At 39.9% G+C, this 23,861-nt stretch overlaps 1 protein-coding gene across 2 annotated transcripts in view; it reads right to left on the bottom strand.

Annotated features, from left to right (window-relative positions):
- The window catches only part of LOC136870029 (cuticle protein 67), a 93,244-nt gene that overhangs the window by 8,279 nt on the left and 61,104 nt on the right, over positions 1–23,861 (bottom strand). The window contains exon 2 of one of the 2 annotated variants that reach the window (XM_067144892.2): positions 2,016–2,151. The exons of the other annotated variant lie outside the window; for it this stretch is intronic. Within the exon in view, the coding sequence (XP_067000993.1) occupies positions 2,016–2,024 (9 nt within the window). The 5' untranslated portion in view covers positions 2,025–2,151. The remainder of the gene's footprint in view (positions 1–2,015; positions 2,152–23,861) is intronic. 2 annotated transcript variants of the gene reach the window in all.

The raw sequence follows: 23,861 nt of genomic DNA, 5'->3' as shown, positions 1-23,861 counted from the left end.
TTTGCATGTTGTTTTGCTTTGTATACAAGATATATTAAATGTAAGGAGTTATGAATTTTCGAATAATTACATTACTAAATGTTCTTGCGGATGTGACGTTAAAAGAAGTTAAAACAGAATTTTTTTAAAGTACTGGAATTTGCTTGCTTGGAAATAAAGTCTGACTATAGTTGAGTAAGTGTGCTAATTTTCAGTTAAATATATCACGTGGGTTTGGAGAAAAGTGCACCAATATTTCAAAATTTGTACGTATTGGGAAATTAAGAATAAAACTTCAGTGCTGCTGTGAATAAGACATGAACACTTCAACTTCGCATTTAGCAGCGTCCATATGATTAATGAGGATCTTTAGCATCAGAATTTATGGCTTTACAAAGAAGTTCAATATACTGTAATTTAACCTAAATCCAGTATATATCAAAATATTACGTACACCTTCACTAGGATATTCACTAAATTATCCCTGTGTTAGCTTTTCCCTAGAAGCATTATGGAATATAACAGCCATAACCTCAACGGGAACATATTGCTATCTTCTAGATATTATAGTATGTATTCTTGACCCCTTTACCTTCTTAAACAGTCTCGGTGTTCTGCTCATTGTTATAAATATTAACACAGCTCATTACAAGAAGTAACTTCACTATAAAAATAAAATATCTCTATTCCCAAACTCTGTCATTGAAACTTAGTAAACACATGCCACTGCCTTCTAAGCGTGTAGTGTTATCATCTGCATGCAGTTCGACTCGTTGGCTGAACGTTCAGCGTACTGGCCTTCGGTTCAGAGGGTCCCGGGTTCGATTCCCGGCCGTCGGGAATTTTAACCTTAATTGGTTAATTCCTACGGCACGGGGACTGGGTGTATGTGTTGTCTTCATCATCATTTCATCCTCATAACGACGCGCAGGTCGCCTACGGGAGTCAAGTAGAAAGACCTGCACCTGGCGAGCCAAACCCGTCCTGGGATATCCCGGCACTAAAAGCCATATGACATTTCATTTCATCTGCGTGCACAGTGAGGAAGGGAAAACATTACTTTAAAAGATCTCATGCAAATTTAGAAGAAAATCGAATGGGATACATTATAAGGAGACCTAGTGTATGCCATTACCGTAAGAAAGGGGCGTGGCTCTCGCCATTGCCAACCCATATTTAAGTTAATTCTTTTAGGCACTTTCCTGCAAGATATCATTACGAAATTCTGGATTTTTTTTCTTTGAGCAATGATGCTCCAAATTTAAAAATAATTTCACTGATATCTCCCCTTAATGTTTGGCACCATGGTTGGCCGGTTTGAGTCCCTTTGGTGGAAAAAGAACCCATCAGAATATTCGCCGGCGTTAGTGGTATAACATTCTGAATGACTAGATTACGTACCAAAACATGGGTTCAATTTCCAAACCTCTCCGCAGTATTCATATGTAATATGTGTGTGATTTGTCCGGTAGATGGGTACGTTAAGCCTTCAGCAGACCCCTTGGTGTCATCGAACAGAAGTAAACTATGTACCGACATCAGGTTTCACCCTTTCTCCATGGGGGTGGGGGTGTATTCTGCCCGAAGGCAGGTCCGAACCTCCGCAGAGGTGTGCCTGAGCCGGAGTTTACGTACAGTAGGGTGGCCAGTTCCTTTCCGCTCCTCCATTCCCTTACCCCCCCCCCCAACAGCGCGCGCCAACCCATCCAAATCTTGATCACGCCCAAAGTTGCTTAACTTCGGAGATCTCACGGGATCCGGTGTTTCAACACGGCTACGGCCGTTCGCCTTTCTCCATGGAGAGAGTACAAAAGGTCTAATTGATCTCTGTACAAGTTAATGCAGTGACTTCCTCCTTGTAACCTAATCTAACTTTAATTAAGGCCAGGGTCGGTTCGTTCTCAATCCTAGTCCTGTCCTATCCCATCGCAGTCATAAGATCAGTCTGAGACTGCGGCGTAAAACCAACTGCAAAAAATAAAATTGAAAAAATATAGACTTCGAAAGGTGACTACCAGCAAATGTTGAATATTTACCTTGTACATGATGGAGAGTTGAAGTGTGTTCCTTTGGTCGAGAGGACAAACTGTGAGGACCCGACAGTGGACAGACTTTTTATAGCCCAGACTAGATGCACCACGGTCAGTCTGCGCCCCCGTTCAATGTCGCAACCTGAACACACCACACCGGCTACATTTAGCACACATAACATTTACGTAATTTCTTAAGGGGTCTATGTCATTGAAGTGGAGGTCGGACGACATTCCTCCAATGCAAGCTCAATGCTACTTATTATTCTGAGATTATGAAACTTATCTTAAGACATAGAATTTCACGATCACTAAATGATATTATAATGTATCATTCTGAGGATGTTACGTCGTGTAATAATTAAAATCTGCTGACGCGTTTCGAATCTGCAACCAGGATCGTCATCAGAGCAGTAACAAATAATGTATTGGCAACTGTCAATCCATATTAAGCAGATTCAAGATAGAGAGACCCTGTTAGGAATGTAGTTCATTCCAGGGCTTCCAGAGTCAAGGAGAAAGATGTTGACGAGTTAACTATAAAATTATTCGGGTGTTTAGCAATTTCTATCACTAAATTATTATTATTTATTTATTTATTTATTTATTTATTTATTTATTTATTTATTTATTTATTTATTTATTTATTTATTTATTTATCCGTTAGGGTCTTCTAGGGACCACTTGACAATTTCATTGCTTCATCCTTTGTTGTTCCTTCTTCCTCCAATACTACACCTCACACCAGGCAAATGCTGGGCCTATACCTTAATTAAGGCCACGGCCGCTTCCTTCCAACTCCTAGGCCTTTCATATCCCATCGTCGCCATAAGACCTATATGTATCGGTGCGACGTAAATCAAATAGCAAAAAAAAAATACTCCTTCATCTACTCACTATGTCTCCTTTTCCTTTCTTTGTTCCATTCTGAGCCTGTTTTCTTTCCTTCCCGACCTTGGAATCCTTCCATTTTTAACACTTCCTTCCTAAAAATCTCTCTCTTCCTCTGTTGCTGCTTCCTCTCTTATATTATTTCTTTCCAAATCCTTCTTGACTTCATGAATCCAGGTTATTGTTGACTTTTTGTTCCAAAGATATTCGAAGATCTGTTTGGTTAACCTGCTGTCATCCATTCTGTATAAATATCCAAAAAATATCAATCACCTCATCCGCATTGTTTCTGTTATGTTTTCTATGTTCCGGTAATAATTTCATCATTACTTCTTGATTTCCAGAGTTCTGTAGTTCTTAGCAGACCGAGTATTTTCCGTATATTCTTTTCTTTCCTGTACTTCTAATTTATTCAGCCATTCATTCAGTACAAGACATTCACTCGCGTATAGGCATTCCAGTTTGACTACTGTTCTGTAGTGTTGCATTTTAAGGTTTTTAGATAAACACGTTTTGTTGTAGATATTCCTAGTTATACCGTTTGTTATTTCCATCTTATGTACCCTTTCTTCTTCATCGGACTTTTTCAAACCATTTTCTTGAATTGCAGCTCCCAAATATCTAAATTCCTTTACCTACCTTGTTGGACAGGTTTCTGTTATTAGGAATTCTGGAGCATTTATTATATTTTTTTCAAAATTTTTGTTTTATCTACATAAATTCTTAAACCTGTTCTTTTGGATTTTCTTTCCAAGAGATTGACTTGTATTGCTGCATTTTTCAGGTTTTCTGAAAGTATGGCAAAACCATCTGCAAATGCTAGACAGTTTATTTCAACACCTCTGTTTTTTCTTCCCAGTGTTCTTTCAGTTTAACATTCCACATTGTTACTATTTTGTCCAGGATGCAGTTGAATAGGAGTGTAGATAAACCATCACCTCGCCTTACACTTGTATTTATACTGAATGGTTTAGATAGAGCACCCATAAATTTTACTTTTGATATGAAGTTTGTGAGGGTTTCACGGATTAGGCTTGCCCATTTGATTTTAACTCCGAACTCTCGGATTATATTGTCTAGAGTTTCCCTAACAACAGAGTCAAAAGCATTTCAAAATTGGTAAATGTTAGTACTATGTCTTTGGAGTTAATTAATCTGTGACGGATTATGGGATTCTAAGCAAGATCTGCCCTTTCTAAATCTACTCTGATATTTTCCCAAATGACTGTCAAGAGTTGCCTCTAACCAATTCAGTAATCTTCTTCTGTTCCTATTCTACCACTCTTTCCACACCTGTTGGGTCGCGGGTGCGAAGTGCATAGCACAAGTGGATTTGGCCCTGTTTTACGGCCGGATGCCCTTGTTTACGCAAGCTTATATCGAGGGATGTAATCACTATTGCGTGTTTCTCTGGTGGCTGGTAGTATTTTCTGAATATGAAAAAGAGAGAGTTGGGAAATACACAAAAACCCAGTCCCCGAGCCAGAAGAATTAACCAGAAGCGATTAAAATCCCCAACTCGGCCAGAAATCGAACCCGGGACTCTCTAAACCAAACGGCAGTACGCTGATCATTCAACCAACGAGTCGGACCTACCCAGTTCAGTAATATTGTTGAAAATACCTTATAAGCCACTGGCGAAAGGGATAGGCCTATACATCTACAGTTGTTGACATCTTGCTTGTTACCTTTGATATGCAAAGGATGTATAAGAGCCACTTTCCATTCTTCCAGAATCCTCCCCCTTTTTACAGATTTCTTCAAGTATGACTTGAAGATCATCTACGATTTTGGCTGAGAACATTTTATAAGTTCAGTTGCAATGGAATCTTCTCCACGAGCTTTTTTAGGATTTAATTGCTTTTTTTTTTCAATTTCTTCAACAGTAGGTTCTAAGTTTATTATTATTATTATTATTATTATTATTATTATTATTATTATTATTATTATTATTATTATTATTATTTAATCCATCTACCCTCCAGGGTTGTTGTTTTCCCTGACTCAGCGAGGGATCCCATATCTATCGCCTCAAGGGCAGTGTCTTGGAGCCTGAGACATTTGGTTGGGGATAAAACTGGAGAGGAAGACCAATACCTTGCACAGGCAGCCTAACCTGCAAAGCTGAATAGGGACCTTGTGAGGGATGGGAAAATTTGAAGGATGGGCAAGGAACGGAGAACGAAGCGGCCGTGGCCTCAAGTTAGGTACCTTCCCGGCATTTGCCTGGAGGAAAAGTGGAAAAACATCGAAAACGACTTTCAGGATGCCTGAGGAGGGAACTGAAGCCTCCCCCCCTTCTACTCTATTGATCTCCCAAGGTTGAGTGCACCCATTTCTAGGCCTCGTACCACTTTTCAAATTTCGTAGCAGAGCCAGGAATCGAACCCGGGCCTCTGCGGGTGGCAGCTAATCACACTAACCACTACACCACAGAGGTGGATTATTATTATTATTATTATTATTATTATTATTATTATTATTATTAACATTAACTTATCAAATATAGGAAGATCTCTCGGGAGTACGTTAACCACCAAACTGTGGTTTAGTTCTCGTTTAGACCCTATCATATTTTTAAAATATATTGGAAGGTGTACAGAGATTATTTCTGTTCTGCCAAAAGTCATAATTTTTTTAAAAATTTCTAGGAACGATCTCCATAATGTTGGACGAGTTCTTTGATACATCTCTGCCAACCTATGCAATCCAGCAATTTCTTCTTTAAACAAAATAATATGAGTGTAAGGAAAATCGGACTATGTTGACAAAGAACACAGCATATCGATCGTGTTCAAGATTTTACAATAAAGAAAATTCCGGTTAAACAATTTAATCCAAAATGTTTGAGGTGAATAAATGACTTAAGCTAAGAACGATTGTTTTTTCTTAAAGCAATATTTATGGTAAGCTCTCAGTCCACAATCCACAATCATCAAGTATATAAGAGAACTGTGAACCTTAACTTCGTCAATAACACAGGCATCTAAGAATGTATTTATTTATTTATTTATTTATTTATTTATTTATTTATTTATTTATTTATTTATTTATTTATTTATTTAAACATCAACTCATTCATTCATTCATTGTCAGTCAGTCATTCATTCATCTGATGGTGTCTGTACTTCTTCATTGAAGAATTCACCTTGGGGACTAGGATAATTCAGTCACACGCTAGGGACTCGCAACTTCCGAGAAGGGGTGTATGGCTCCAGGGTCTCTAGCTGTGTCTGGCATTGCTTCCACTTACTTTTTCACGGTTCCTTTCATTGATTCTAATCGACATGCGCGAATTAACTGTGGTTCTCCACCTGCACCGACGGTATACGGTTCGTATTACTGATCTGAGTAAAGACCTTTCAGACCACTGTGAGTGTCCGTCACTCAGCGTTATGAATGACCGATAAACTATTTGAATCCTAATCTAAGTGCAAAAGAGTTACGCTTACCAGGGAAAGAATCATGTATTAAAATAACAGAACACCGCCTAAAGTACAAATGTATCGTAATTTCATTGTAATTTCTTGGTGAAGAACTCAACAGATTCTTTCATGGCCAGCCCGCAAATCAAAACAATGATGATAAGTGATAAGCGCAGTGAACGACTTGACTCCGCTGTAACGGTAGGTAAACTCGTATTCAAGAGATGATGGTCCCGAATCCTATTATCGGCAGCACTAAAACTGGTTTTGTGTGGTTTCCTATTTTCGCAGAATTTAAACGCCGTTACTGAAGGCTACCTGTACTAACGCCACGGCCGCTAACTTCCCACACTTAGCCCTTTCCTATTCCCTAGTCATCAAATACCTGAATGTATTCTGGCGGCGTTAAACATATTTTTTTTTTTTTTTTACAATTTGGTTTACAGTACGTCGCACTGACACAGATAGTCTTTATGGCGACGATGGGATGGGAAAGGTCTAGGAGTGGGAAGGAAGCAGCCTTGGTCGTAATTAAGGTACAGCCCCAGCATTTACCTGGTGTAAAAATGGGAAACCACGGAAAACTATCTTCAGGGCTGCCAACAGTGGGGTTCGAACCCACTATCCCCAGAAGACAAGCTCACAGCTGCGCGCACGGCCAACTCGCCCGGTAACACATTTACAAATAAGGTGCTGAGAACCATGAGGACCTAAAGCACACCATCGTCGATGTAGAGATGTTAGTATGTTTGCATGCTCCTGTCATCTGTTGCTGTTGCTTACGGCCCGCGTTGATATATACGAAAATTCACGGACAGGTGTCTCACCGGTTTCACTGATATTCAGTTCCATAAGGGCTCAAAGTACAAAGCACCATTGTTTTAGGTCCTGGTAGAGATGATGGTGGTGAAGATTATGAAGAAAGCGTCTTAGATTCGACGGTAACCGATATATTTTGGCCAAATCGAAAAATTATTCAAGAAAAGTGTTGGAGTTCTTCACCAGATAGGTGGTTTCAGAAAGCAAGGCTGGCTAAATCTTCCATAGTCCGTGAAATGGAGGCTGCAGATTTCAAACCTATAATAGTATTTCCGAGCTCACTACTAAACAAAAAGTTAATGTACGTGGTAAAATGGTACCCTACATATTATTATTATTATTATTATTATTATTATTATTATTATTATTATTATTATTATTATTATTATTATTATTATTATTATTATTATTATTATTATTTCCAATCTGCTTTACGTCGCACCGACACAGATAGTTTTTATGGCGGCGATAGGGTAGGAGAGGGCTAGGAGTGGAAAGGAAGCGACCGTGAACTTCATTAAGGAACTTCTCCAGTATTTTTCGAACTCAAGCTCATAATTACGTGACTCAAGCTGCACAGCCACTTTCTCGGTCAGGAATTTCACTGTCATATTTTCAACAGGTTGCCAGTAAAATATATTATCCACGATTCTTCACAGCGTCCGGCTCCGTGGCTAATTGGTTAGCGTGCTGGCCTTTGGTCACAGGGGTCCCGGGTTCGATTCCAGGCAGGGTCGGGAATTTTAAACATCATTGGTTAATTTCGCTGACACGGGGGCTGGGTGTATGTTTCGTCTTCATCATCATTTCATCCTCATCACGACGCGCAGGTCGCCTATAGGGGTCAAATCAAAAGACCTGCACTTGGCGAGGCGAACATGTCCTCGGACACTCCCGGCACTAAAAGCCATACGACATTTCATTTTTTTTCTCCACAGGTTGTAATTGCCTTGCAACATCTAACGTCCAAATACATAGATGGAAGGCATATATCGACCTTGAAACATAAAGATGTAATAAGACTACTAGATTTCATGCCTGAAGTATACACACAGTTTTAGCTGAACCTCAAGCCGCAGAATGTACCTAATGAGTTGAAAGAGGTCATAATTTTGTTTGTGGTGCATTTAATAATATCTGCTCTTTGTGTTTGATTCTCCTTCCACATTAATTACAAACTGTACAACTATCAAAGGTCTGAAAGTAGGGGAACTCTATGGGCAAACCGGGGGACAATATAAATATCATGTTAAGTCCAACTAAAGAGAATCCGCCATGCAACAATGAAAATCCGATATCTGAGCCACACAGAATCCAAAGCCAAGTCATAGTTGGCATGATGGTTATATGCTTCTTCCAAAAGAGCTCATAGCAAAGAAGTCAATTGGAAACAAGGTTTGGCCTTGAAAATTTGCCGTGTTAAAAGTAAAGGGGACAGTCTAGATTCGGCCTGTGAACTCGAAACTGTTCTAATTATATTAATTAGTTACGAGCCTTGAACAAGCAATTATCATCATAAATTTTCCAAATTGCTATGTCAGTTAATATCTTTGAGTTGCGCTCTAGACTTAATGCGACTGTCGGTTCCATATGATTACTAATTATTAGTGTGATAGTGTGCGTTATTTTATTGTCTGTACCATTACGTATTTCTGGTTTCCCAAAGCATCCAGTGACTTCAACCGAATTGTCATCTATAAATGATCTTAGAGAGGCCCTTCTGTGGCTCAGATGACTACATGTTGGCCTTCTTCCACTGTGCCTCGAGTTCACATCTCGGTGATTTCCTGTGAAATGAATATGAGAAGGACAGTCCTAGTTGAAGTCTAATCCAAGATACTTCAACAACTGTGATAACGCTGGACAAAGCGGAGTAGAGGTATATTTTCACCGGGATCTCAATTTCGACAACACGCCATAGTGATATTTGTCATCGTCCTAGATTTGTGTATTGTCTTCGACGATCAGAATAAATGGATACTTCATTGCTAGACTTTTATGTTATTATGGATTATACTGGTCCACATCTGTAGTGTAGTGGTTAGTGTGATTAGCTGCCACCTCCGGACGACTGGTCCGATTCCTGGCTCTGCCACGAAATTTGAAAAGTGGTACAAGAACTGGAACGGAGTCCACTCAGCCTTCGGAGGTCAACTAAGTAGAGGGAGTTCGATTCCCACCACAGCCATCCTCGAAGTGGTTTTCCGTGGTTTCCCACTTCTTCTCCAGCCAAATTCCGAGATGGTACCTAACTTAACTCCACGACAGCTTTACTTGCATATCCCTTCCAATATTTCCATCCTCCACAAGGCCCCTCTTCAGCATGGCAGGTGAGGCAGGGATGGCGAGGTACTGGTCCTCTTCACAGTTGTATCATCGACCAAATGTCTCACGCTTTAGTACATTGCCCTTGAGGAGTTGGAGGTGGAAACCCTCGCTGAAACCGAGAAAAAAACACCCTGGATGAACGGAATAAATAATGGTGAAAGAAAAGATGAAAGAAGAGTACTGTAATTACAAAAACCTTGAAGGGTCTGAGGGTGAATAGTGGACTTTGAACAGTTATAGACTGTCAGTCCCCATAGTATACTCACAAGCGAAACTATGGGTATAGCATATGTGAATGAATTACGTAAGTCCTTATGTTCTAGTCATTGATTACAACGGCCAGAAATGGGAAAATTATCGGTTGGATTTTTACAGATTTTGGAATGCCAGATTCAGAAAAATTATTCTAAAATTCTATCACCCACCGTTTTATGTCAAATAAGTTTTTTAATATCTGCAGGAGCTTTTGAATATTATTCATGAAGCAAAACTGTAATTATATCCATTTCATTCGTTGAAATTAGTGCAAGAAAATTAGGTACGACAAGATAGTTTTGTTGAATATTTCATTCCGTCTTTTAATTTTCACTAAGCGATTTACCTGTCCTCAGAAATTAAAAATGTTAGTCTCCTACCATGGACAATCGTCATCTTTCTGGGTTCCCATGCTGCATTTTTGCTTTACATCCACAACAGAACTGGTCTTTCATTTTAAACTCATAACTAGATCTCTGCCTGAGATGGTAGTCACAGGCCACTTACAAGAGGAGTACTAGTAGGAGCTTTGAGGGAATACGAAATAGGCATAATCTGGGTTTGTAAACGTTGTTACGTCCAGACCAGAAGCTAAACATACTTAATCAGTGCATATGGCCAAAATGTATATATCCATTGCAAATGGCATCAGTTCAGCAACTTACAGTAAAATATCTAGAAGACATAGATAAAATAATTCGTAGCTACGGCAAGGAAATGCTGCTTTTACCATCAGATATACCTAATATCATGTTATATACCTGTAAGAAATTTTGAGGTTTGGGTCTGGTACGAGCGTCTCGGTAGCCTTACCTTAAAAACTGTAATATTATAATATATAATACTATTATTAGTTTTTTGATCTGTAGTAATCCCCATGTGGATACTTTAAGGCCTCTAGAAGAGGAACTTAAAGGATCATGTAATGATCTGTCCAACGGATTATCCTAAATAAGCTACTAGAAACCTAAGGGGAAAACTTCGTTAGATGGAGTATCACATTTGGAAAACATTGCCTATAAAGGGCAAATGGATCAAATTATGCAGTGAAGTCTTCGAAGCCAATAATTGGATCGCGAACAAGTCAGGACTCTCTACCTTCGAATGGGTTAGCTTTCGGAAAGTCAATGACAATGTTTCGGCAGTAAAAGTAGTTTCCGGTCGGTCCTTGGATGGTTCCCGGTTCAGAATGTAATGAAACCCTTGCTCACGTTCAAGGGCAATGTGACCGTGGTTTATTACTGAGAAACGCTCGACACCATCAAGTAAGGAAACTAATATCAGCAGCACTAAAAGACAAATCACGGGAAGTTGAGGAGGACTTATCCTGTATTGCAATGAACGGCTCCACTAGACGAATAGACAGCTTGGTTTATTGAAAGACACCAGAAATGGATTCATTTTAGACCCAAAAATTAGATTTGAAACGGGAAGGAATCAGACGGAAGAAGTAATTGTTGAAAAGAATAACATATACGAGCCAGCAATTGGATATCTCAATAAAAACTATGGTCTGAAACATCTGGAAGTAATAAGAATTTTTATAGGATCTCGTGGTGTTATTCCGAAGTTCTTTGAATCGTTTCGGAAGAAATTCGGGTTACCTCAATCATTACGAGACGAAATTGTCACATGGTGCTGAAGAAATCGTGCGGAATTTTAGTTCATCACCTACATAAATAAAAATTTGTACAATGTCCGATGGGACTATCCCAATGGGAGACAGTTGTCAAATAAATAAATAAATAAATAAATAAATAAATAAATAAATAAATTAAATAAATAAATAAATAAATAAATAAATAAATAAATAAATAAATAAATAAATAAATAAATAAATAAATAAGGGGACGTTTGATATATTTTAGTCTCTTAGGGCAGTGCTTCCCTACCATTTTTGTTTCAGGGAACGGTAGAAATACTTAACTAAACCTTGGAGAATCCTGTATGTCTGACATTTAACCAAGGTCAAAATATAAAACAGCACTGAACAGAAAACGAGCCAAATGACAATTGCATATTTTTAATAACATTTTAGAAAATCATGTACTTATGAGATAGGAAAGGAAGTGGCCGAGGCCTTAATTAAGGCACATCCCCAGCATTTGCCTAGTATGAAAGTGGAAAACCAGGAAAACCATCTGCAGGGCTGCCGACAGTGGGTTGGAGCCTACTATCTCCCGAATTTCAAAATTATCTGGCTAATTACTCTAACTCGGAAGCTGAGTGACTTCTTTCATATTAATACACGTCTTCACATACACACAACTCACCGCTTACAAACCATAAGGTGGTGGTGGTGGTGGTGGTGGTTATTGTTTTAAGACGAAGTACAGTTACGCAACCATCATCTATATAACACTAATTAGAGAGAAAAAATGGAAGGAGTCCGACATTTCGAAAAATGATAGTATTGGCCAAAGAAAGACAAAGGCCATGAAGGGCGTGAAAATGAAAGACTCCCTTGGCCTCCGTGTATAATACCATCAGGGTCGGCAAAGAACAAGAGTTGATCAGGGAAAGATGGACAGGAAAAATGCAAGTGCAAGTGGAAGCAATGCCAGGACTCAGTCCCGTGGTCGATAACCCATTCTTCGAAGTTAAGAGCCACTGGCCCCTTTTAGTCACCTCTTATGACAGACAGGGGATACCGTGAATGTATTACACAACCCCCAACCACAGGGGGTTACAAACCATAACATAAACACACAATAGGGATTTTTTGCTAGTTATTTTACGTCGCACCGACACAGATAGGTCTTACGGCGACGATGGGACAGGAAAGGGCTAGGAGTGGGAAGGAAGCGGCCGTGGCCTTAATTAAGGTACATCCCCAGCATTTGCCTGGTGTGAAAATGGGAAATCACGGAAAACCATTTTCAGGGCTGCCGACAGTGGGGTCGAACCTACTATCTCCCGAATACTGGATACTGGCCGCACTTAAGCGACTGCAGCTATCGAGCTCGGTCAGTAGTGAATATACTCCTTCATAATGGGTTGGCGTGAGGAAAGTCATCCGATAGTAAAACTAGGCCAAATCTATCCGAAAAGCTGACCCCAGGTAATTGGGGAAAGAAAAAATAGAAAAAAATATTTCCTTAGGTCTGCAAACAGCATAGCATAATTTCAACGCTATCATTCAGAAATAAACATTTACAAGCTATAACTTACAAAATTCCATTACGAGTGTTGTAGCATAATTGCAAGCAAATTTACAAATAACTTGTATCAGTTGACCGGGAAATGAGTGAAGGACGGAACACAAGGCCAGCGCTAGGAATTGATCCTGACCTCTTATTGTCATGAGGGTCACACCTCAATCATTATACCTGTTAGCTTTTCAATCCAAAATCTCTACACGACCGGGCTTCACTGGTCACCAGTACGATACATACCATACACTTGCGCTTCAATTACTGTTTACGGTAATCTTCTTTGAGTGTATTAGTGGTGCCGGTAAAAAAAATGTTTATGTGTAACATTGAAAGTACCCAAGTTCATAAATTGCTTCAGGGCATCTTCCGAAAAGATAATATGTTCGCATGAGAGACAGCAAGGCTGATACGACCTCCTAACAGCCTGAGGTACAAGGTCAGCCAGAATTTAGAACACTTCGAGGGCGCCATTACACCTGAACACGCCCCGTGTCCAGCTGCAGCCTATTACAAAACACATGCGTTACACAACTTGCCGACAAGCTAACGCACGCTACTGACTAGCAATCAAGGTTGCTTAATAAGAAATAATATTAGTATTAGTTGAACAAATTGTTAACAAGTACGAACTAATCCTCCAGTCTTTATTCAGAACTATTCCCTAGTTGCCATTACGCTCCTGCGTAACGAGCAAGTGGCCGCACAGTTTGGTTCACGTAGTTATCACCTTTCATTCGGGAAATAGTGGGTTCGAACCCTACTGTTGGCAGCCCTGAACAGGTTTTCCGTGGTTTACCATTTTCACACCAGGTCATCTTAATTAAGGCCGTGGTCGCTTCCTTCCCACTCCTAGCGTCTTCTATCCCATCGTCGCTGTAAGTCCTATCTGCGTCGGTGCGACGTAAAGAAAAATTGAAAGAAATCTCCTGTAGATGGGGGCGAAGAATACATTCGCGGTATCCTCTGCCTTTTGTAAGAGGTGACTAAAAAGAGGATACACTGGGGCTCTCTGCTTGGGAGCGTGTGATGGTGACTACGGGGATAATGTATATATCTGACCCTGTTAGGATCTTAACTATCATTTTTCGTAAATGATCTCCTTTGTTCGGCTCCTGCAATTTACCGCCTATGCCGACGACTTGGTGTTAGTGGCAGGCTGTGCTGAAAGCCTGCAATATAATGCCTTGGAACTTAACAATAGGTGCAATGAGTATAATATAAAAATTAGCCTTTTCAAGACTACTAAAGTGATGTCCGGCTCCATGGCTAAATGGTTAGCGTGCTGGCCTTTGGCCACAGGGGTCCCGGGTTCGATTCCCGGCAGGGTCGGGAATTTTAACCTTAATTGGTTAATTTCTCTGGCACGGGGGCTCGGAGTATGTGTCGTCTTCATCATCATTTCATCCTCATCACGACGCGCAGTTCGCCTACGAGAGTCAAATCAAAAGACCTGCACCTGGCGAGCCGAACTTGTCCTGGGACACTCCCGACACTAAAACCTATACGCCATTTCATTTTCGCTAAGGTGATGTCAGTAGGGAAGAAACCTACGAGAACTGAACATCAGGTTGGGAATACAAAACTGGAACACGTAAATCATTTCAAGTATTCAGGACTGGTTGGTATTAAAATAAGTGAGATTGAATTAAGGTGCAGCAAAGCTAGTGTAGTGACCTCGCAGTTGCGAACAACAGTATTCTTTAAGAAAGAAGCCATTTCCCGGAATAAACCATCCTTACACCGGTCTGTTTTCAGACCAACGTTGCTTTACGGGAGTGAAAGCTTGGTGGACAAAGAATACTTATCACAAGTTAGAAGTAGCAAATATGAAAGTAGCGAGAATGATCACTGGCACAAAAGAGTGGGAACAATGGCAAGAGGGTACGCGAAATTAGAAGATAAAGGCTAATTCAGGAATGAACTCAACTGATGAAACTGTAGGAATAAACCGGCTTCGGTGGTTGAGTATTGTGAGACGAATGGAGGAGGATAGGTTACCTAGGAGAATAACGGACTCGGTCATGGAAGGTAAGAGAAGTAGAGGGAGACCAAGACGACGATGGTTAGGCTCAGTTTCCAATGATGTAAAGATAAGAGTTATGAAACTAAACGAGTGCACAGAGTTGATTACAGACACAGGATTATGGAAGGGTTTACAGGAGCTTACAGCTGAACGCTGAAAGGCATAATAAGTCTATAATGGAGATGTATGTGTGTGTCTTAGCAATACGTTCATATTGAATGCGTAGCTCAGTTGGTTAGACGCTCGCCTCCTGTGATCAAGGTTTAAATGATAAAGTAATCTCGATGGATTTACCCAAGAACGCCTCTTCAGGACAAAATCGCATTAACAGATAACAGCTGATGGGACGTTGAATGAAACATCAACATGATTTCACGTATGATGCGACAGTGAGTTCCATCTGTTGCTATTTCTTGATGGATGTAGTATTTTTGTATCTGTCTCTTGGCACAGGCCAGAGCAAAATGTAACTTCCACCAAAGTCTCAGTCTCATGTATGACTGTGATAGTGTGGAAGCTACAGTGGTATTGGTGGTGCTGAGTAATGACATTGAGAGCAAGACTAATGCGTCGGGATTTTATGAACATCGCTGTGCATAGGGCTGGTCGTGCTGTAATTAAATTTTCTAGCACAGTAAAGGAATAAATGAGAAACTACCGTACTTCTCACAGCTCGTTCTTGTAAACTGTTTGGTCTTCGATGATGACATAGTAATCCTACCTGGAAGTATAGAGACTGTCTTAAAATAAATCAACCTTCTGAAGAAATAGCAGGAAAAGTTGAACATCAGATACCATCTGAGAAGACAACGTTCATGTCCAATAGTAGAGATTCACCCATAGTGCTAAAACAGAGTACGAGAAAATAAACAAAGTTAATACATTTAAATACCTAGGTGAAATAATTCAGATCAATGGACTCGGCAAGGTAGCAAACAGATCAAGTGCAAGAAAACTGGAATTAGCACACCAACAAACTAAAGATACCTAAAATAAGGAGAATCACTCAAGGAAAATTAAAATAAAACACTACAACACAATAATCAAACTAGAGTGTTCGTATGCAACAAAATGCATGTTCTCTATGAAATCTTGTGAAATAGGATAGAGAGAGAAAAAGGAAAGAAAAATATTGAGGGAAATCTGGGGACCATTGAAAACGGAGGAAGGAGAGTAGGCATGGGTGGAATAAAAATCTATACCAGGACGAAGAAAATGAAAGAATGTTAGACACGATCAGTAAGAAGAGAACTAAGTTTGTTGGTCACATAATGACGATGAAAAACAGCAGATTGGCAAGCGAGTGTTTAACCATATTTACAAGAGCAAAAATGGCAACCAGTGTATAAAAAATTCACAGTGATTGAAATAACAGACGATATAATACAAGATACAACTTTCAGAAGATTGGTACAAAATTTCAATGGTATCCAGGGAAAGGAGAAGAGGAAAGTTAATAATATCTGAAAACAAGAGAGGATGAAACGGCAAAGTGAAATGTTCATTGTTACTTTCCGTGGTCCTTAGTGGTCAAACCAATAATAATAATAATAATAATAATAATAATAATAATAATAATAATAATAATAATAATAATAAGATATAATATGTATGTATGTCCAGTCCGTCAGCGATGCCGCTGGTGGGATCCTCAACAGCTCTGCCATCAGCTGTCATAGATAGCCTAGGCATCACTAAAGAAGCGTACTAGGGAAATGAGGAGTGAGGTAGTTTCCCGTTGCTTTCCTCACCGAGCCAGAGTTGCTATTACATATCAGTCTGCCAAGCCCACTGAAATTTATACACCAACCGACCCTGTGAGCAACGTTTTCACACCATTCATAGCAGGGACTGGCTGCATAAGGATTGGCATTACTAGCATACCTTAGTCACCTTCATATTGTCAAAGCCAAGGATAAGACAGATACAAATCTATGAAAGTAACAAAATTGCTCTAGCCTATACTAGAAAACAGAGTGCACTGTAAAAACTAGGTCCTGCCAGCAAAGGCGGATAATATAATCTCTCTATATATAAAATTGGATGTTGGTATGTTTGAAGCTAATAGACTCAAAAACTACTGGACCCATTTCGCTGAAATTTTCACAGTTTGTTCTTATTACATCTGTGAGGGATTATGAAATGGTTTGAACGAAATCTGATTGGTAGTTCGGCACTAAGGAGTGAAAAATTTAGGGGAAGATAAGCAAACCGCAAGACAAGTCCGATCAGCGGGTTGCCTGCCCAATAGTATGTGAAGATTATGATGTGTTCCTTAAAACTTATTTTTGCTTTTATCTGGAAAAATTACTGTAGGGGCAAGAAACCCCTAGCACCCCTAAAGGAAGGGGGTGAAACTTAAAAAATCCGAAAATGACGATATTAGTGACGAATTCATAGTCTTTGGGGTAGCTGAGATGAACTATGACACTCGGAATGCCATTTAAGTCAAAGTTCGTTCCCAATCGGTATGGTAAACATATTATGACTTACTGTTTGGGAAAGAAAACTGTAGGGTAAGACACACATTCGGGGGGGATCGTACAACTGAAGATGTTACAGACGTTAAGATTGGTATCTGGAATCTTCTTTAAAAATAAACACTTTTTTTAATTTTTGGAAAATCCACAAACTATATTATCGGTATTAAATGTTCATAAAATTATTGAAATGGGCAGGAAATACAATATGACTACCACAGGCATACATAATATAATATAATATAATATAATATAATATAATATAATATAATATAATATAATATAATATAATATAATATAATATAATATAATATAATATAATATAATATAATATAATATAATATAATATAATATAATATAATATAATATAATTATTACTACTCGCAGCGTTTTTCCTGCGATACTGCAGGGTCTGCTACTTTGCACACCATTCTCTATTTGGTCGTCTTACGGGCATCATCAGTTCTGACACCCACGATCTTCAGACGACCAAGTCACCGTTTCTAGCGACGTCCGCGTCGTCGATTTTCTCCTGGGTTGTACTGAAGAGCAGTCTTAGTCACCGCTCGATCTTCTCTTCTCAGGACATGTCCATATCATCTGAAGTGAGTTTCTCGTATCTTGTCCGAAATTAGTACAACTGCCATCCGTTGTCTGATGTGGTCGAGTTCTAACGACCAGTGGAGCATTTTCATTGCATGGAGGGCTTGCTCACGTCTTAATGAGGCTGGCAAGGATTCTAATTCATAGATTGCAACTGGTCTTACCACGGATTGATACACTTTTCTCTTCATATGTGGCAATTCTGCCTTCTGTCATTTCTTGATGGATGCAGTACTTTTGCATCCATCTCTTGGCACAGGCTAGAGTAAAGTGTAGCTTCCACCGAAGTCCCAGTCAACATCCATGGCTGTGACAATATGGAAGTTGCTGGGGTATGGGTAGTGCTGAGTAATGACATTCAGAGCATGACTAGTACATCTGAGTGTTATAAAAGGTGCTGCTCATAGGGTCAGTCGTGCTGCAATAGTACTTTCTGACCCAGTGAGGAAAGCAATGGCAAACTACCCTACTCCTCATCTTGCCTTGTACGCCTCATTTTGATGCTGCCATTGGTTTATGGGGTTTCCTTATAACCGCATAAACTTTGGTGGTGCTATTTGAGGATCCAACCAGCCTATGGGCTGATGACCTAACAGACAGACAGACATATGGCAGTTAGGTTGCCTTCGTGATAATTTTGACATATTGTAGAGAAACGGGAACACTGTTGAGTGAACAAAGGCTGAGTTTCAATTGATTATCTAGTAAACACCTGGTTTGACATCAGAGATCTTTTACATGGCGATATTATATAGCATGGAGTGACAAACAGACTCTTTCCTGGGGCGTGACAGCCGAGCGACTGGCTTCTCAACATGGCAGCCGTGGCTCGAAATCTGGCCGTAACATGTGGGATGTTTTAAATGGAAAGTCAAGTCCCTGTGTGTGCATTCCACATAGAACTTGAGGTCCCCTGGCTATCATCTCGATATTAACAGTCATGTAAAGTTACGAGCTGGATGTAGATTCTTTCTTGCTCTTCAAGAGTTCGATTACCTGTGTGAGGTTTGAACCCACAATCTCCGGAACTAGAAGCCGACACTCTTCCAGTCACGCATTCGCAAGAACTCACAATTGGAGCGATCTGATAAAACACAACAGGTTCTTGATCTGACTCGAATATAGGCTACTGCATTTTCAGTTGGTTTTTATTTTCTAATTCCCGTGCCCGTTATCCTTTTTACTTTTATTCCATTTTTGAGCATCCTATATTAAAGTTCTCCATGCTCATGCCTTTTTCGTTTCACCTCTCTCAATTTGAATTTCTCCCTTAATCACGACACGTGTCATTGTTTGAAGAGTCAAGATTCGTTATCTCCAGTGTTATGACAAACTAGGGAGACGAATGGACTATACTTTCGACGTGAGTTCTCACTGAAATGGTGTTTTGTAATTGTTCTTTTCAACTCCAAGAAACGGGCCATCTCTAAAAATCACAGCTCCTATTTTTTTTGTTTTTTGTTTTTGCTAGTCGTTTTACGTCGCACCAACTCAGACAGATTGTTGTTCTTGGCGACAACGGAACAGGAAATCTCCGGGATTGGGTACGAAACCACTGTGGCCTTAATCGAGGTACAGCCACATCATTCGTCAGGTGCGAAAATATTTTTTCTTTTTTTGCTAGTTGCTTTACGTCGCACCGACACAGATAGGTCTTATGGCTACGATGGGAGAGGAAAGGCCTAGGAATGGGAAGGAAGCGGCCGTGGCCTTAATTAAAGTACAGCCCCAGCATTTGCCCGGTGTGAAAATGGAAAGCACGGAAAACCATCTTCAGAGCTACCGACAGTGGGATTTGAACCCACTATCACCCGAATGCGAGCTCACAGCTGCGCGCTCCTAACCGCACGGCCAACTCGCCCGGTGTGCGAAAATGAGAAACCATAGGAAACCATCTTCACGTTCTTCGATAATGGGTTTTAAACCCGTCATCTCCCGGAAGGTTTAAAGCTACTCGACCCGAATCGAGCAGCCAACCGGCTGGGGACAGCCCGTTTTATCCCATTCTCACGTCAAATTATATGCAAACGCACACTTCATAACAAAGGAGACAGTTTTATTAAACAGAACTAACACGCATAGTAATAGTACAGCAGTAAATTTGTGTATTTTTATTACTTAAATTATCCGTCACGTTAGCAATGGCACATTGAAAATAGTTGAGCGAGCGAGTTGGACGTGCGGTTTTGGTCGCATAGCTGCGATCTTGCATTCGGGAGATGGTGTGTTTGAATTCCACCGTCAGCAGTCCTGAAGATGGTTTACCGTGGTTTCCCATTTTCTCACCAGGAAAATGCTGGGGTTGTTCCTTAAATACAGCCACGGCTGCTATCATCCCAATCCTATCAGTTTCACATCTTTGCATCACCGAAAATCTTCGATGTGTTTGTGCGACGTTGAACTACTAGTAAAATGAAAGCTGATGATGCACAAGAAAGATAAAGTTCCGCTCACTCAGTAGATCGATATTTACGAGTTATTAAACTCTACTTACAACAAAAGGTCTTGTTATAATAGAACCATATCTTGGAGTATCTCTGACAGGTTTGCTTAGTGGGGAGTTCCAACCTGCTTCATAAGATGGTCACTGTGTTCACACTCTATACACAATACAGTTCTGTTACTGAGATAAAATGGTTTGCCACACTGCGAACACATCATCTCACTGCTTGTTCCATTGTTACACTGTCGGAGTCTTAATTCCCAATCACCAACTGCATCCCTTTCACAGCCAACATCCTTCAATATCATCCTTTAATTTCTCTGACCGTCTGAATTCGGAGCTAGACACACCTGTATTTGATGTCAGCACATTCATAATGGGAAAATGCTGTAGGGGGAATTTACTGACGCATGAGGAGTATAACAAGCTGGGGTTACTGGGACCCTGACCTATATTTGTTCGTGTCGTTAGAATGCCCCTTGGAAGGACTCATTGTAGTGCACAGAAAAGTAACAACCGATTTTATATGGTTGAGCCTAAATTACACTTGGATCGATTAGTTTTGAAAAGGTACATGTCCATTTTTGTCAGTTTTACAGGAGAAATAAAAGATTGATTATTTTTTAAAAGGTACTTTGTACAGTAATCAGAAATATGATATTTAACGGCAGAGGTGTAAAGTTACATTTACATGAAAAAACTAACAATAACATCACTAAAACGTAACTGCAAAATAATAATATATTATGGCGGTTTTGTGCAATTTTAATAATAAGCAGAAATTAACTTTTATGCTCTGACATGTGTTTTAGCTAAGGCTAGATTTCTGCCAGATTTCGTCCTGCGTTAAGTATCACAGTCAGATTCTCAAAACAAATTCAGTATTTTCCAGTGGGAGGACATAGTTTTCTTCCCTGTGGTGGACTTTTGGAACAATCAAACGTTTGCCCAGAAATATATACACAGTCTACACACCAGAAGAGTATGCCCAAGTAGTTGTTATCAACACGTTATACCTCAATGAACTCTATATTGAATATATTTATTGAACGAATCAACGACTTCCCACAATTACGAATTGGCATAATGGACAAACTATAGCGTATCAGAATACAGAAATTCTTATCTTATAGATATATGGTGGTAATATGGTTTTTAAATTATGGAAATCCGAACAAATGAGATCTCATAATGTGTACAGATCTACGTATGATGGTGGTAACTGTGTTTTCAATGCTGTTCATAGGCAGTTTGAACTTTTTCCAGAATTTCATGAACAAAGCAGATATTGTGAGACGAGCTGCAACCATTAGGCCGATAATCTCGACTTCATACAGCTTGCACTTGTTTTGGTAGAACGGTATGGTGGGCGCGTAAATGTTCAGCTTCTCACGAACATGTATTACGGCCATTCTGTCCGACTCGTTGGCTGAACGGTCAGCGTACTGGCCTTCGGTTCAGAGGGTCCCGGGTTCGATTCCCGGCCAGGTTGGGGATTTTAACCTTAATTGGTTAATTCCAATGGCACGGGGGCTGGGTGTATGTCTCGTCTTCATCATCATTTCATCCTCATCACGACGCGCAGGTCGCGTACGGGAGTCAAATAGAAAGACCTGCACCTGGCGAGCCGAATCCGTCCTGGGATATCCCGGAACTAAAAGCCATACGACATTTCATTACGGCCATTCTGTTCTGAAAAACCGAAAGATATACCTACGAATATGTACTAATGCTAGGACAGAAGCATTCATACACGAGACTGTGAATACAGAAACAACGAACAGACTAGTTTCCTACCACACTCAAATGCTTACAACTCTATAGAACGGCTTTTTCAGCAATTAGGGAGCTGGATGAAATAACTACTTAACTACAACAGCATGGTTCTGAGATATTCAGGTTCATTCCTTTGCATATTGTTCAACCAACTACTGGCAATATCAATGTGGATGATATTTATGTTACATATGTGGCAAAAGTTCAAACAAAAATGCATATTCCATGCGTTATAGTCTGTAAATCATGTCATTTTTATTGAAATAACTGCTTAATGTAGACCACGCTTTCTATGGAAGAGGTATTGAATTAATACTTTATAACTCGACAAACACAGAACGCACGATATTATTCGTGCAATAATCAAAAAGGTTACCTAACGTACGATAAATTATTATTCCGCCCAGCTCCTCGATTAATTATAACACTTTCGAAAATTTTAATATTGACTTTAGACGTCTTAGTCGATCAGTGCAATCGGTCTAGTCCATTCCAAATAGTTCCCTTGCAAGTGGAGTCTTAATTCTTATCTTGACTTCAGTAAACACATCGCCAGCTTTCTGTTAATGTTGGTGAGAGACCCTTGGTCACATACATGGATGTGGTATCAAGAATTAATAAACGGGAGAGTGATTACCAAGTGATGTCGTTGGTGGCTTCTGACCAAGGTGACCGGCGTTCGAATTTCGGTCGTTGTATGTGAGATTTTACTAAATGAAAGGTTATATTCGTGTGGTTTGGATACCATGGAAAATTAGATGTTCCTTTCCTATGATCAATTATCACGAAAAATTACTAACGTGCTTGTTTCTTCTTTTCTGAATAATAATAATAATAATAATAATAATAATAATAATAATAATAATAATAATAATAATAATAACTGAAGGGCATAATGCCCGAGTGACATAGTCACTGGATTCTCATCAAGGCAATCGTGGATTGTATCCTGATCGATTTTTGCGATTTTTGAAATAAAAACAATACTCTCCTGAGATCTCAATTCCATGTAAAACGGGAGGTTCCTGTAGTCATAAAACTACTAGTTTTCTTGCTACCGGGCGAGTTAGCCATGCGGTTAGGGCCGCGCAGCTGTGAGCTTGCATCCGTGAGATAATGAGTTCGAACCCCACTGTCGGCAGCTCTGAACATGTTTTCCGTTGTTTCCCATTTTAACACCGGGAAAATGCTGGGTCTGTACCTTAATTAAGGCCACGGCCGCTTCCTTTCCACTCCTAGGCCTTTCCTGTCCTATCGTCGCCGGTGCGACGTAAAGCAAATAGCAAACAGAAAAGTTTTCTTGCTTGCTTTAAATGCAAGTACGTCTGTAGAAATGTTTCCTGAGGAATGTTCTTGATGTTCCAGGCGTCTGGCCTCCGGAGAGTCCTGATGTAGGTCTTTGGAGATGATGCCCTATAGGCGACTTGCGCGTCTTTGAGGACGGGTTCCTACCTAAGAAGAATTCTATTACTGAAGACGATACAAACACCCAGCCCCCGAACCAGAAGAATTAATCAGTGAAGGTTAAAATCCCCAACCAGGCCAGGAATCGGACCCAGGACTCCTTGGGTCAAAGGCCAGTATGCTAACCATTTAGCCATGGAGCCTGACCACCTTCCAGTAAATCTACAGGTCTGTCGTATTTATTACCTTT

The sequence above is a fragment of the Anabrus simplex genome, chromosome 1, assembly GCF_040414725.1.
Source record: "Anabrus simplex isolate iqAnaSimp1 chromosome 1, ASM4041472v1, whole genome shotgun sequence".
NCBI lineage: Eukaryota > Metazoa > Arthropoda > Insecta > Orthoptera > Tettigoniidae > Anabrus > Anabrus simplex.
Note: the sequence above shows the minus strand (reverse complement) of the source record. Positions and strands in the feature narration are given on the sequence as shown.